The sequence below is a fragment of the Phacochoerus africanus genome, chromosome 2, assembly GCF_016906955.1.
Source record: "Phacochoerus africanus isolate WHEZ1 chromosome 2, ROS_Pafr_v1, whole genome shotgun sequence".
NCBI classification, from domain to species: domain Eukaryota; kingdom Metazoa; phylum Chordata; class Mammalia; order Artiodactyla; family Suidae; genus Phacochoerus; species Phacochoerus africanus.
Window position 1 is genome coordinate 147,632,103 of NC_062545.1, and position 12,557 is coordinate 147,644,659.

At 41.3% G+C, this 12,557-nt stretch overlaps 1 protein-coding gene across 1 annotated transcript in view; it reads left to right on the top strand.

Moving 5' to 3' along the window:
- TARS3 (threonyl-tRNA synthetase 3) overlaps window positions 1-12,557 on the top strand; it is a 54,346-nt gene that overhangs the window by 14,632 nt on the left and 27,157 nt on the right. Inside the window, exons 7-10 of the mRNA XM_047766892.1 lie at window positions 1,164-1,228; window positions 6,034-6,112; window positions 7,028-7,174; window positions 8,227-8,325. Coding sequence (XP_047622848.1) covers window positions 1,164-1,228; window positions 6,034-6,112; window positions 7,028-7,174; window positions 8,227-8,325 — 390 coding nt within the window. The remainder of the gene's footprint in view (window positions 1-1,163; window positions 1,229-6,033; window positions 6,113-7,027; window positions 7,175-8,226; window positions 8,326-12,557) is intronic.

Here is a 12,557-nt window from a genome sequence, read left to right on the forward strand (position 1 = left end):
ATTGTATCATTTTACATTCCCACCAGCAGTGCACAAGGGTTCCAATTCTCCACATTCTTGACAACGCGATTTATTCTTTTCTTCCTTCCTTTTTTTTGTTTGTTTTTTGCTTTTTTAGGGCTTCACCCGTGGCATATGGAGTTTCCCAGGCCAGGGGTCTAATCAGAGCTGTAGCTGCCCACCTATGCCAGAGGCATGGCAGTGCAGGATCTGATACGCATCTGCAACCTACACCACAGCTCACAGCAATGCCAGATCCTTGACCTACTGAGTGTGGGTCAAGGGATCAAACCCTCAACCTCATGGTTCCTAGTCGGAAACATTTCTGCTGAACCGTGATGGAAACTCCCCTTTCTTTTCTCCCCTGCTTCCTCCTTTTTTTTTAAATCTTTTTAGGGCCGCACCTATGGCAGAGGGAATTTCCTGGGCTAGGGGTTGAATTGGAGCCATAGCCACCAACCACAGCACACAGCCACAGCAAGGCCAGATCCAAGCCATATCCGCCACCTACATCTCAGCTTTCAGTAATGCCAGACCCTTAATCCATTGAGCAAGGCCAGGAATTGAATCTGCATCCTTATGGATACCGGTCATGTTCTTAACTCTGTAAACTTTGTTTTAATTTTCACACAAGTTAAAAAGGTAGTTATACCCTCAAGATTTTATTTATTTCATGTAGTTAAAATTGGAATCTTTTAGAACATACTGTCCAGTGAGCAAAATACAAATCTGAGCCACCTATATAATCTTAAATTTTCTGGTAGCCGGAGTTTAAAAGTAAAAGAGAGGCGAAGTTAATTTTTGTAACATTTTATTTAACCCAGTAAATTGGAAATATTGCTTCAACATGTAGCAAACATAAAAATGATTACTGAGCTATTTTATATCCTTTTTTTTTTCCCACATCATGCCTCTGAAATCCAGTGTGTTTTGCACTTATGGCGCACATGGTTTCAAATGAGTTGTATTTCGAATACTCAGTGGCAATGGCTGAGGGCTCCTGTCCTGGACAGCACAGCTCTGGGCTGTGAGCTCTTAGCATCTCCACCATCTCAGCACCTGGAACATATTAGATGCCCATTCAATGTTTGTTAAAAAAAGTAAACATTTTCTCTTACTTAAACATTCTATGTGTTAATATGTAAACGTGCTTTTCTTTGTAGTACAATAAATTCAAATGCCGCATCCTGAATGAAAAGGTTAAAACGCCGACTACCACGGTTTACAGGTAATGTTTGTGTGAATTTTAAACCTTGCTCAGTGATAAATTAAAGGCATTTGCCGTTAATAACAGTTTGTCGCGAGTTCCCGTCGTGGCGCAGTGGTTAACGAATCTGACTAGGAACCATGAGGTTGCGGGTTCGGTCCCTGCTCTTGCTCAGTGGGTTAAGGATCTGGCGTTGCTGTGAGCTGTGGTGTAGGTTGCAGACGCGGCTCAGATCCCGAGTTGCTGTGGCTCTGGTGTAGGCCGGTGGCTACAGCTCTGATTGGACCCCTAGCCTGGGAACCTCCATATGCCGCCAGAGCGGCCCAAGAAATAGCAAAAAAAAAAAGACAAAAAAACAAAACAAAACAAAAAAACAGTTTGTCTTTGGTGGGCGGTCTGTTTGAAAATTTGGAGTTGATAGAATACTACTTTAGATAGGGTCTCTGAAATGTTATCACCAAAGGGAAATTATTATTTTCTCATTTGTGCTTATGAGGATGGTACAAAAACCCCCAAATCTGTTTTCTGGATGTCAGCTGTCACAACATCTTTCTCCCTGTGGGTGAGACTGTGTTTGCCCAGGGCCTCACCTTTTGGGGGACTGTTTTTGGGGTGTTTTTTGTTGTTGTTGTTGTCTTTTTAGGGCCACACCCACAGCATACAGAGGTTCCCAGGCTAGGGGTCCAATCGCAGCTGTAGCTGCCAGCCTACAGCCACAGCAATGCCAGATCCTTAACCCCCTGAGCGAGGCCAGGGATTAAACCTGTGTCCTCTTGGATACTAGTCAGATTCGTTTCCACTGAGCCATGATGGGAACTCCTTGGGAGACTGTTAAAGAAAGAAATTTTGTTCGTTCTTCCACATTCTTATTAAGGGGCAGTGAGAGCTACTTTGGCAGTGATTCTCTGCTTCTTACTTTCTGCTGCTTAGAATCTAAAAGCGTCACGCTCCATGCTTCAGCAGGACTCACAGTGAGAAAAGATGTGATGGGAAGCAGAGGCGAGTGGGAGCAACACCAAAAACACTTAGTTGGGCTGAAGATTAGGCTCCAGGCTCCTTTTATTCGTCCACTTTTCAGCTGCCTCTTGCCCATTCCTGTACGTTCCGTCCTGTTCTTTGGTTGTGTGTGTGACCCTCACGATCCCATTAGAGAAGACCTGGTCCCTGTAAAATTATGACCCCAAACATTCTCCACAGAGCACTTCCTTTGCTCAGCCAAGTTCTTAGGGCTCTCTGGCCTAATTGTACTATGTATGAGTAAGATCAAACTCCCTTATGCACAGCTGCGCACAGTGCTTTTTTTTTTTTAAGTTGTATTGAAGTATAGTTGATTGGTGATAATTTCTGCTGTACAACAAAGTAATTCAGTTATGCATATACATAATCCATTCTTTTTCAGATTCTTTTTCCATAGAGATTATCACAGAATACTGGACAGTTCTGTGTGCTATATAGCAGGTCCCGGTTGACCATCCATTCCATACACAGTAGTGCATACGCCAATCCCAAACCCCCAGTCTATTCCTCCCCCAACCTGTTCTGTTTGGTAACTAAATTCGTTTTCAAAGTCTGCTCATCTGTCTCTATTCTAAGGCCATCTATATGAGTTTTTTCATTAGATTTCTCATACAAGTGATATCATATATTTGTCTTTATCTGATTTACTTCAGTTAGTATGATAATCTCTAGGTACATACATGTTGCTGCAAATGCATTATTTCATTCTTTTTATAGCTGAGTAATATTCCATTGTATATATGTACCACATCTTCTTTATCTATTCCTCTGTTGATGGACATTTAGGATGTTTCTGTGTCTTGGCTGTTGTAAATAGTGCTGCAGTGAACATTGGGGTGCTTGTATCTTTTTGGATCTCCAGATGCCCAAAAGTGGGATTGCTAGATCATGTGGTAATTCTATTTTAATTAATTAATTTATTTATTTATTTCTGTCTTTTTTTTAGGGTGGTACCCATGGCATATGGAAGTTCCCAGGCTAGGCTAGGGGTCAAATCAGAGCTGTAGCTGCTGGACTACACTATAGCCACAGCATGGACGGATTGGAGCTGCATCTGTGACCTGTAACACAGCTCACTGCAGCACCAGATGCTTAACCTACTGAGTGAGGCCAGGGATCGAACCCACATCCTCATGGATACTAGTCAGGTTCGTAACTCAGTGAGCCACAAGGGGAACTCCTTGAGCATCTTTTCATGTGTTTTTTGGCCATCTGTATGTCTTCTTTGGAAAAATGTCTATTTGGATCTTCTGCTCATTTTTTGATTGGGTTGTTTTTTTGATATTGAGCTGCATGAGCTGTTTGTATATTTTGGAGAGTAATCCTTTGTTGGTCTCTTCATTTGCAAAGATTTTCTCCCATTCTGCAGGTTGTGTTTTTGTTTTTGTTTATAGTTTCCTTTGCTGCACAAAAGCTTTTAAGTTTTTAATTAGGTCCCATCTGTTAATTTTTGTTTTCATTTTCATTGTTCTAGGAGATGGATCCAAAATGATACTGCTACTGTTTATGTGACAGAGTGTTCTGTTTATATTTTCCAAGAGTTTTATAGCATTTAGTCTTATATTTAGGTCTTTACTCTATTTTGACTTTATTTTTGTGTATGGTGTTAGTATATTCTAATTTCATGCTTTTACATGTAGTCCAGTTTTCCCAGCACCACTTATTGAAGAGACTGTCTTCTCCATTGTATATTCTTGTTTCTTTTGTTGTAAGGTTCATGGGTTTATTTCTGGGCTTTATATCGTGTTCTGTGATGTATATTTCTCTTTCTGTGCCAGGACCATACTGTTTTGATGACTGTAACTATACCACAGTGCACTTCTTAAACAACATTTTAAAAATATCATTTCTTATAAAAGCCATTTTACACTTCCATGCTTATCTTATTTTTGCTGCTCTCCAGTGACCTGATAAGATTTTATTATTTATTACCTATGATAAAAATAAATATTAGCATAACAATTTTTAAGTTTAAAAATAAATGGAGAAAGGAGTTCCCGTTGTGGCTCAGGGAAAACGAATCTGACTGGCATCCATGAGGTTGCGGGTTTGATCCCTGGCCTTGCTCAGTGGGTTAAAGATCCGGTGTTACCGTGAGCTGTGTTGTAGGTTGCAGACACGGCTTGGATCCCGCGTTGCTGTGGCTGTGGCTGTGGTGTAGGCTGGCAGCTGCAGCTCTGATTAGACCCCTAGCCTGGGAACCTCCATATGCCGCCAGAGGGGCCCAAGAAAATGGCAAAAAGACAAACAAAACAAAAAAATTAAGAAAAAAATAAATAAAGATTAGCTTATCGACATCATTTGTGCTACTCAGGCATTTTTCCATCTCTCTGAGAGTTGACTTGCAACCTCCCTCTTTGAAAGACAACAATACATAAAGCCTCAAAGAAATGACATTTCTATTTTTAAAGCTTCATTCTACTTTGGTAAATAATCCAGTCCCTTTATGTAGTCATTGCTTTTTTGTTTGTTTGTTTTTTTGCTTTTTTGCTTTTTATGGCTGCACTTGTGGCTTATCAAAGTTCCTAGGCTAGGTACTGAATCAGAGCTGCAGCTGCTGGCCTGTGCCACATCCATAGCAACACTGGATCTGAGCCAAATCTGGGATCTACGCCACAGCTTGTGGCAATGCCAGATCTTTAACCCACTGAGCAAAGCCAGAGATCAGACCCACATCCTCTTGGATATTAGTCGGGTTCTTAACCCACTGAGCCTCAATGGGAACTCCAGTAGTCATTATTATTTTTAACTTTTTAACCAATGAACTTTAAAAATATTTAAAACTGGTTGGAATAGTTAAGAAACAATTTTCTTTCTTTACTAAATTTTCCTTAAATTGTTGATATTAAGTCACTTTTCCTCTGACCTACATTACTAGTGTTTTAACTCTGTTAATGTTTCTGTACCTGAAGAAGAGTCTGTGCTTTTTAGGGTTAGGTGGTCCCTTATTCATCATGGGTGCAAACTACGTGAGTCCCTTATTCATCATGGGTGCAAACTACATCCCCATGTCCTTTCATAGTGGTGTCATCTCTGATCTAAACTTCTGCCTGAGATTTGCATTGTAAGTCAGTGTGTTTGAATAAACCAAGAGACAGTTAGGGATTTTGTCTTGAAACAAGAGGTCCTGAGAACAAACAAACAAAACCTTGAAGTTTATGTATTTATTTTTTAATAGACTTTATTTTTTAGAGCAGTTTTAGGGTCAAAGCAAACTGAGAGGAAGGTACAGAGAGTTCCTGTCGTTCCTGTAGATCCCTGCCCCATACGTGTGTAGCCTTCTCCACGGTCAGCACCCCCACCAGATGGGACAGGAGTTAGAGTCCATTTACACTGACATGTCAGAATCACCCAGAGTCCAAAGTTTATATTATGGTTCACTCCTGGTGTTGTGTGTTCTGTGGGTTTGTGAAGTTTATTTTTAATGTAAAATCTCAAGGTAATGCATTTTTTAAAATAAATTTCATATAATTTGGTTTTGAAAATTAGTGTAGAACAGGGAAATGGCTTTTTGATTTTATGACAGTGAAGGTTTTTCAGAGCCTTAGGATGTGACAATGAAAAGTGGTGTCTCGGCACAGTTTCTTTCCAAAGAATCTGTAGCTTTTGAATTTGAGCCAAGGAGGAAGGCTGGGATCTGAGACTAGATTAATTGCTTCTTTCCTGCACCCTGAATTAAAAATAATTTAAATTAGTTTACATTGTTCCTGAATTAAACATTGCCCCAAAACATAGAATAGGGTTTCTAAAAATGAATAGCCAAAAAAGCTATAACTGTGCCTGGGCATGTTTTAAATATTTCGTTACAGATGCGGTCCACTGGTTGACCTTTGCAAAGGACCCCATGTAAGACACACTGGAAAAACTAAAGCCATAAAGATTTTCAAGGTAAGGATTGATGTTTTTTCCTTAATATAGCAAATTTAAGGTGAACTAGATAAGATGGTAGTTCAGTAATATCTTTTTATGATCTGAGCACCATGCCGTTTAAAAATACCTGAATCTTATTTGATTTTTATATGGACTTTAAAAAATAATATAACTTTTTAGAAGTTTGATAATTAAAACATTATGCGTAGCCTTTAATTGTTTATCATTTGACCTTACTGTGTTACAGTGCATTTCTTTTTTCATCTAATCCAAGATCCGGTTCTGCGTGCCATTGTTTTCTGGAATTGCCCTAATGCATATGAGCATTTATCTGCATGTGAGAATAATGTATTGTAGGAAGAGAAGAAAAAAGGGTAGAGTGGTGATTTCCGGTGATGCAGAAAATATGCTCTGGGGTGAAGAGGCCCGGCACTACCTTACAGTCCTATCTTTCCCAGGCCTTGGTCTTCTCACAGGAGGATGAGGGGTTATGATGGCACTTTGTTACCATCAGCCAAGGGTCAGCAAGGCCGGCCTCTACATTCCACACCTCTTCCTCTGCTGCCCTCTCCTTGCTGATGCACTTGGTTGCTAGCCTTCCCTAATGTCCACGCTTGCTTTCTCACTTTTCATTCCTAGAATCCACAGCAGACTGACTACATGATTTAGTGAGGGATGGTGTGATTTGGGTTGGGAAGGTTTAGTTAGGAACCACTGAAGATTCTTTCTAACACTACAAAAAATCATCTTTAAGTAAGCCGTGTTGATGTTAGGGTAGAAAATTGTGTCCAGTTGTCCTTTGGTATCTGTAGGGCACTGGCTCCAGGACACCCTGCTGATATCAAAATGCAGAGGAGCCCAGGTCCCTTGTATGAACCAACTGTACATACTTTGGAGAAGTTTTATTTGCAACCAAGTGTTTGGTATGTTTAGAATGCCTCAACATACTGGGAGGACAATCCTGAAATGGAAACCCTGCAGAGGGTCTACGGGATTTCCTTTCCTGATGACCAGATGATGACAGACTGGCAGAAGCTCCAGGAGGAAGCCAAGACCCGGGATCACAGGAAGATTGGGAAGGTATGCTGCTTGGTTGAGCACTACCTTGGGAGCTGAGTTGTGATCACATCCCAGCCAGGCTGGCTTAAAACTAACACTGCTTCTCCTCTCCTGTCTTCTGTTTTGCTGGTGCTCAGAGTTTGCTGCTGAGTTCTTTCATGTGGCTTACCCCAGATGTCTTCTAACCTCTTTCCTTCTTGTATTTTTCGTTTGATTTAAACAGTTGCACCTTTTTCTCATTTTTATTGCAATAAAAATAATTTTTTTTAAGAGCGTGTATACTTGGTAATGTACATTGTACTTGGGAAGCAGAGGAGAAATAAAGATTTGCAAGCAGGCAGACCTGAGTGTAACTCTCAGTTCTGCCACCTGAGAGCTGTGTTACTTGATTGAGCCAGGTAACTGATTGTGGAACTCGGCCCTGCTGGGTCGCCACGCAGTGTGACATGAGGATGGACACTGGGTGGCAGTGGCCACCTGGGGCAGGCTCTCAGTATGACAGCCATGTTGATGTCACCATCACTTAGAGCCCACCTCCAGCAATGAACTTTTCTGATCTTTTTGCCATGTTGTCTCCCCATGAGAGCCATACTCCAAGGTGCCAAGTAAGAAATCAGCAGTAAATAAAAGGTGAAATAAAAGCTAAATTCAGAGTTAAGTAATCATAAATATGAATTGTAATTTTACATGTGCTGTTACATATAGTTAGATCCAAGTATTGAGGGACTTTGGAATGCTAGCATTAGGACTTGAAAATGATGGGGTTCCAGTTGTGGCTCAGTGGTAATGAATCTGACTAGTATCCCTGAAGATGCAGGTTCAATCCCTGGCCCCACTCAGTGGGTTGAGGATCTGGCATTGCTGTGGCTGTGGTGTAATTTGGCAGCTGCAGCTCAGATTGGACCCCTACCCTGGGAACTTCCATATGACATTGGTGTAGCCCTAAGCCAAAAATAAATAAATAAATAATTGGAAGTAACTAAGTATATGTTTTATTCCTAGCATATCTATGTGTACAGTAAATGTTAAGCAACAACAGTGAAATTTGAAATGCAATTATTGTTTTAATCTAGGAACAGGAACTTTTCTTTTTCCATGATCTGAGTCCCGGAAGCTGTTTCTTTCTTCCCAGAGGAGCCTTTATTTATAATACACTTATGGATTTCATACGAGTAAGTTAATTTTTAAAATATTCTATACTTATCCAATTCTATAGTTTACTATTTTCTCTCATTGTAAAATGTCCAGGCATTTCCATTTGTTTTATTTTAATAATACTAAGAGTTTTGAACCTCAAAGAGAAATGCTGCATTGTGGCTTCTGCTAAAAACATTGAGATAATTTTTATTCCCCTAAATAAATTTATTCTTGGATTTCATTAAATGTACCTCTTGCCCACATGAGCTTCTAGACCATGTGTGATACAAAGATAAACTTTAGACCAGGCGTGGAGCTCCCTATGAAAGAGAAGAAAGGAAGAGGTGTTCATCCTGGCACAGGATGCAAAACCACGAAGTGTTGCTTCTCCATTGTCTGTGATGTGACTCCTGGCTGATTTGGCAGCTCCAGAGCAATGAGTGCAAAAACAACTTTGTAAAATAGGCTTATGTATTACAAGTTCATAGAGTAGAAAGTCTTCATTAGGATTACATAGCTATTGTTCAGAGATGGTCCATGTGGACTGTTAGGATTACATTTCCTTCCTTGTACATTTTTTGTCTTTCCTATAATTAATAATTACCTAAAATTTTCATTTACTCAGTTGTCTATGTGCCTATTACTAATTCATCTTCAACTTTCTAACAAAACTCTGAGACTCCTTGCAGCATATTCTGAATGATTCCTAGGTAATCTCTTAAGTATTTTTTTTTTTTTCAAAATTTGGTCCTCTCACTCCAGAATTAACTTGCTGCTAAGATTCTTGGCAACTGATGTCTTAGGACTTGCTTTTGTCATCACCCTGGCTACTCCCCTATCTTTCCTGTGCTGAGTCCCCTCTTTCCTAACTTGTGTCTTTCCTTGCTTCACCCTCTGTCTGGGGGAATGCCTTTTGCAGTCACTTCCTGAGAGCATCCACGGCCTCACTGGTTACTCTCTGACTCACTGTTCTTCCTTCTCTTGGCTGTGTCCCTGGAGGCTGACCTCCATGGACTCTATCTCCTGGGCTGCATACCTTCCATAGGGACTGGCCAGTGCTTAACCATTCATTGGAGGGAGATCAGAGAGCAGGGAGATGAGTCTTGAAGAATCACGGAAGGTTTTCATACTTTAGCAGGTGGTAATGGCCATCTTTATGGCTACTGTTTGGGATATGCTGTCTTTGCTGGAAAATCAGCACAGCTCCTGGCACCCTGAACTTCCTGAGTTGGGGGTGGAATGTGTGGAGAATAGACAGAAAGCCTCTGTGGTGGCCTGAAAGGAATCTTTTATCTTTTATAGATGCAAGACAGACATGGCTGATGATCTGGCCCAAGGCCGGATCATATGGGGTGCAGAATTGTATGGCCATTTATATACCTAAGCCCAGTGGTCTCTTATGCCAAGGTAAGGGCATTTGTGGGAAGGAGTGGGTCTCTGAGGCCTGGAATGGGAATGTTTGGCAGACACAGTTAAGGTAAAGAACTTTGAGCTCCCAGATATTCTTGTCTGAAGAAATCAGCCTTTCCATGAAAAAAAAAAAAAAAATCTCAAGAGACTTCACCTTCCCTTGGTTTTCTGCTATATGGTCTTGCCTTTTTCCACATCTCATAATCTTCTATTCTGTGGTAGACATTGTATATAAAACAACTGCAGAGGTTCTGGAGGATGTTTTCTCCTGCTAGAGCACTTACCCATTGCCGGGACTGAAGGCTTGTCACTCAATCCAGAGACAGCTGAGTCAGGGCTGGGCTTCCATTTGGATGGGACACAGGCTGCCCTCCGGACTCATCCCTATTTCTAAGGCCTGGCCCCTGGGGCTTTCAGCTGACCATCTGGTGGTTATTTGTCTCCCCATCCCCCAAAGACTGGAGGAGAGTCAGTTCTGCTCTCTGACTGTGTTCGACTGCTGAGTGAAAGTTCTCCCAAGTCTCATCTGTTTACCACATTAGCTCAGAAGTTAGTAATTTGTCATCTGAATTAGGTCTGGGTGCAGATGAAGCTCCCCAGGTGTGACCCTCAGGTAGAGAATATTGAGGGCAGTTCTCTTCAATACATGGCCTGTGAACTAAAGAGATAAGTTACCTGTGGGCCACCCTCCCCCATTGTAAGATGATGATGGAGAGGATGCAGTAAATATTCCCATTCAGAATCAGGAGAGGAACTGCTAGGAGTCTATAGACCTTTTGACACCTCTTGACACCTCTACTTCAGGGTCAGAAAATGCATGTTGCTTAGGACTCAGTTGTGTTCCTCTGGTCTCTGGTTCTAAGTCATCCTCCCTTTCCCACAAGAAGTGGCCCACACGTTCCTCTGAGCAGCTTTCTCAGTGCTCCCAACCCAGTTCCTTCTGAGAAGGTTAGGGGTCCAGAGACCTCATCTCTTTATGCTGTCTCTGTTTCTTTCTCTCCAACCTAGTATAATCCCTAGGGGGGGCCTTTTACATACCATGTTTATAATCAATGCTTAGATAAAGCCACCCTCATATCTCTTTCTAAGACAGATCCTTCTCTACCAAGGGATGCCTGGGAGGCAGATAATACTTAAAAATGTAAAAGCCTTCATCCTTAACTGGGTGTGCAAGGCACTGTCTCAAGACTCTTAGAAGTCCCAGCAGGTACTCAGCTCTTTCTGAGGTCTCTGCAAAGGGCAGGCGGCCACACCTTCTAAGAACTTTACCTTAAAATTGTAAATCTGAATTTTACCTTTGTCCTGAAGAGTCTCGTGAGTCTTTTGCTGGGAGAATCTGGGGATGAGAAAGGTTTATTTCTGAATCCAGTAGGTCCTGCCATCTTTGTATTCCTCTGAATTTGGCTCAGAAATGTAATAGTGCTCTCCCTAGTTTCTGTCTGTCCTGTATTTTGTCACAAGTGGCTAGAAGTCAGCTGTCCCTTTCCACGTTCTGCCTGGACCTTCTCCAGCTAAATCTGAGTTCTTTGGGACTCCTTCTGGTTTCCATGTTATCTGGGGTGACAGTGTTACCAAATCTCTGGCACCACATAGCAAGGGTCCTCTTTTCTTCAACTTTCAATAGTATTTTCCTTACTGGTGTTCAAATCCTCACAGACAGTTCTTTAAGGCCCTTTCAGCTTCTGCCCACTTGACCCAAAGCCCCCTGTATTAGGGTTACCATTAGAGCAGCAGCCATGTCCAGTGATGCAGGATCCGAGCATCGTCTGTGACCCATATCACAGCTCATGGCAACACCAGATCCTTAATTCACTGAGCAAGACCAGGGATTTAGCCTCATGGATGCTAGTCAGATTTGTTTCCACTGAGCCACAACAGGAACTCCTAAATGAAATTTTAACTGGAAATGCTGAAATACAGAAGACAGGAACAATACCTTAAAAATGTGAAGTCTGGAATAGGCTTTTTTTTTTTTTGAGTGTGAATCTTTTTTAAAAAAATTATTATGATCTATTTGATTTACAATGTTCTGTCAATTTGACCAAGTCATACATTATATATATATAATTCCCACATTATCTTCCATCATGTTCCATCACAAGTGATTAGATTTATAGTTCCCTGTGATATACAGCAGGATCTCATTGCCCATCCACTCTAAATGCAACAGTTTTCATCTACTAACCCCAGACTCCTAATCCATCCCACTCCCTCCTCCCCCTCCCCCCGGAAAACCTGAGTCTGTCCTACATGTCCATGATCTTTTCTGTTTCGTAGATAGATCATTTGTGCCATGTGTTAGACTCCACATGTAAGTGATGTCATATGGTGTCTGTCTTTCTCTTTCTGACTTACTTCACTCAGTATAAGAGTCTCTACTTCCATCCATGTTGCTGCAAATGGCATTATTTTGTCCTTTTTATGGCTGAGTAGTATTCCATTGTACATATGTACCACATCTTCCTAATCCATTCATCTGTTGGTGGGCATTTAGTTTGTTTCCATGTCTTGGCTATTGTGAATAGTGCTGTGATGAACATATGGGTGCATGTATCTTTTTCAATGAGAGTTTTGTCTGGGTATGTGCCCAAGAGTGGGATTGATGAATCATATGGTAGTTCTATATTTAGTTTTCTGAGGTATTCCCATACTATTTTCCATAGTGGTTGTACCAATTTACATGGAATAGTCTTTTAACCGAACCCAGGTTCAGCTGCTTGCCATTCTTAAGCCAATAATTTGAGAGACAAGTGTCAGTAAAAAGGAAAAATGTTTCAATCAGAAAAGCTGGCCTTCTGAGGAGATGCTGGGCTCATGCCCAGAGACCACCTCCTAAGATTCTGTTCAGCCTTGACAG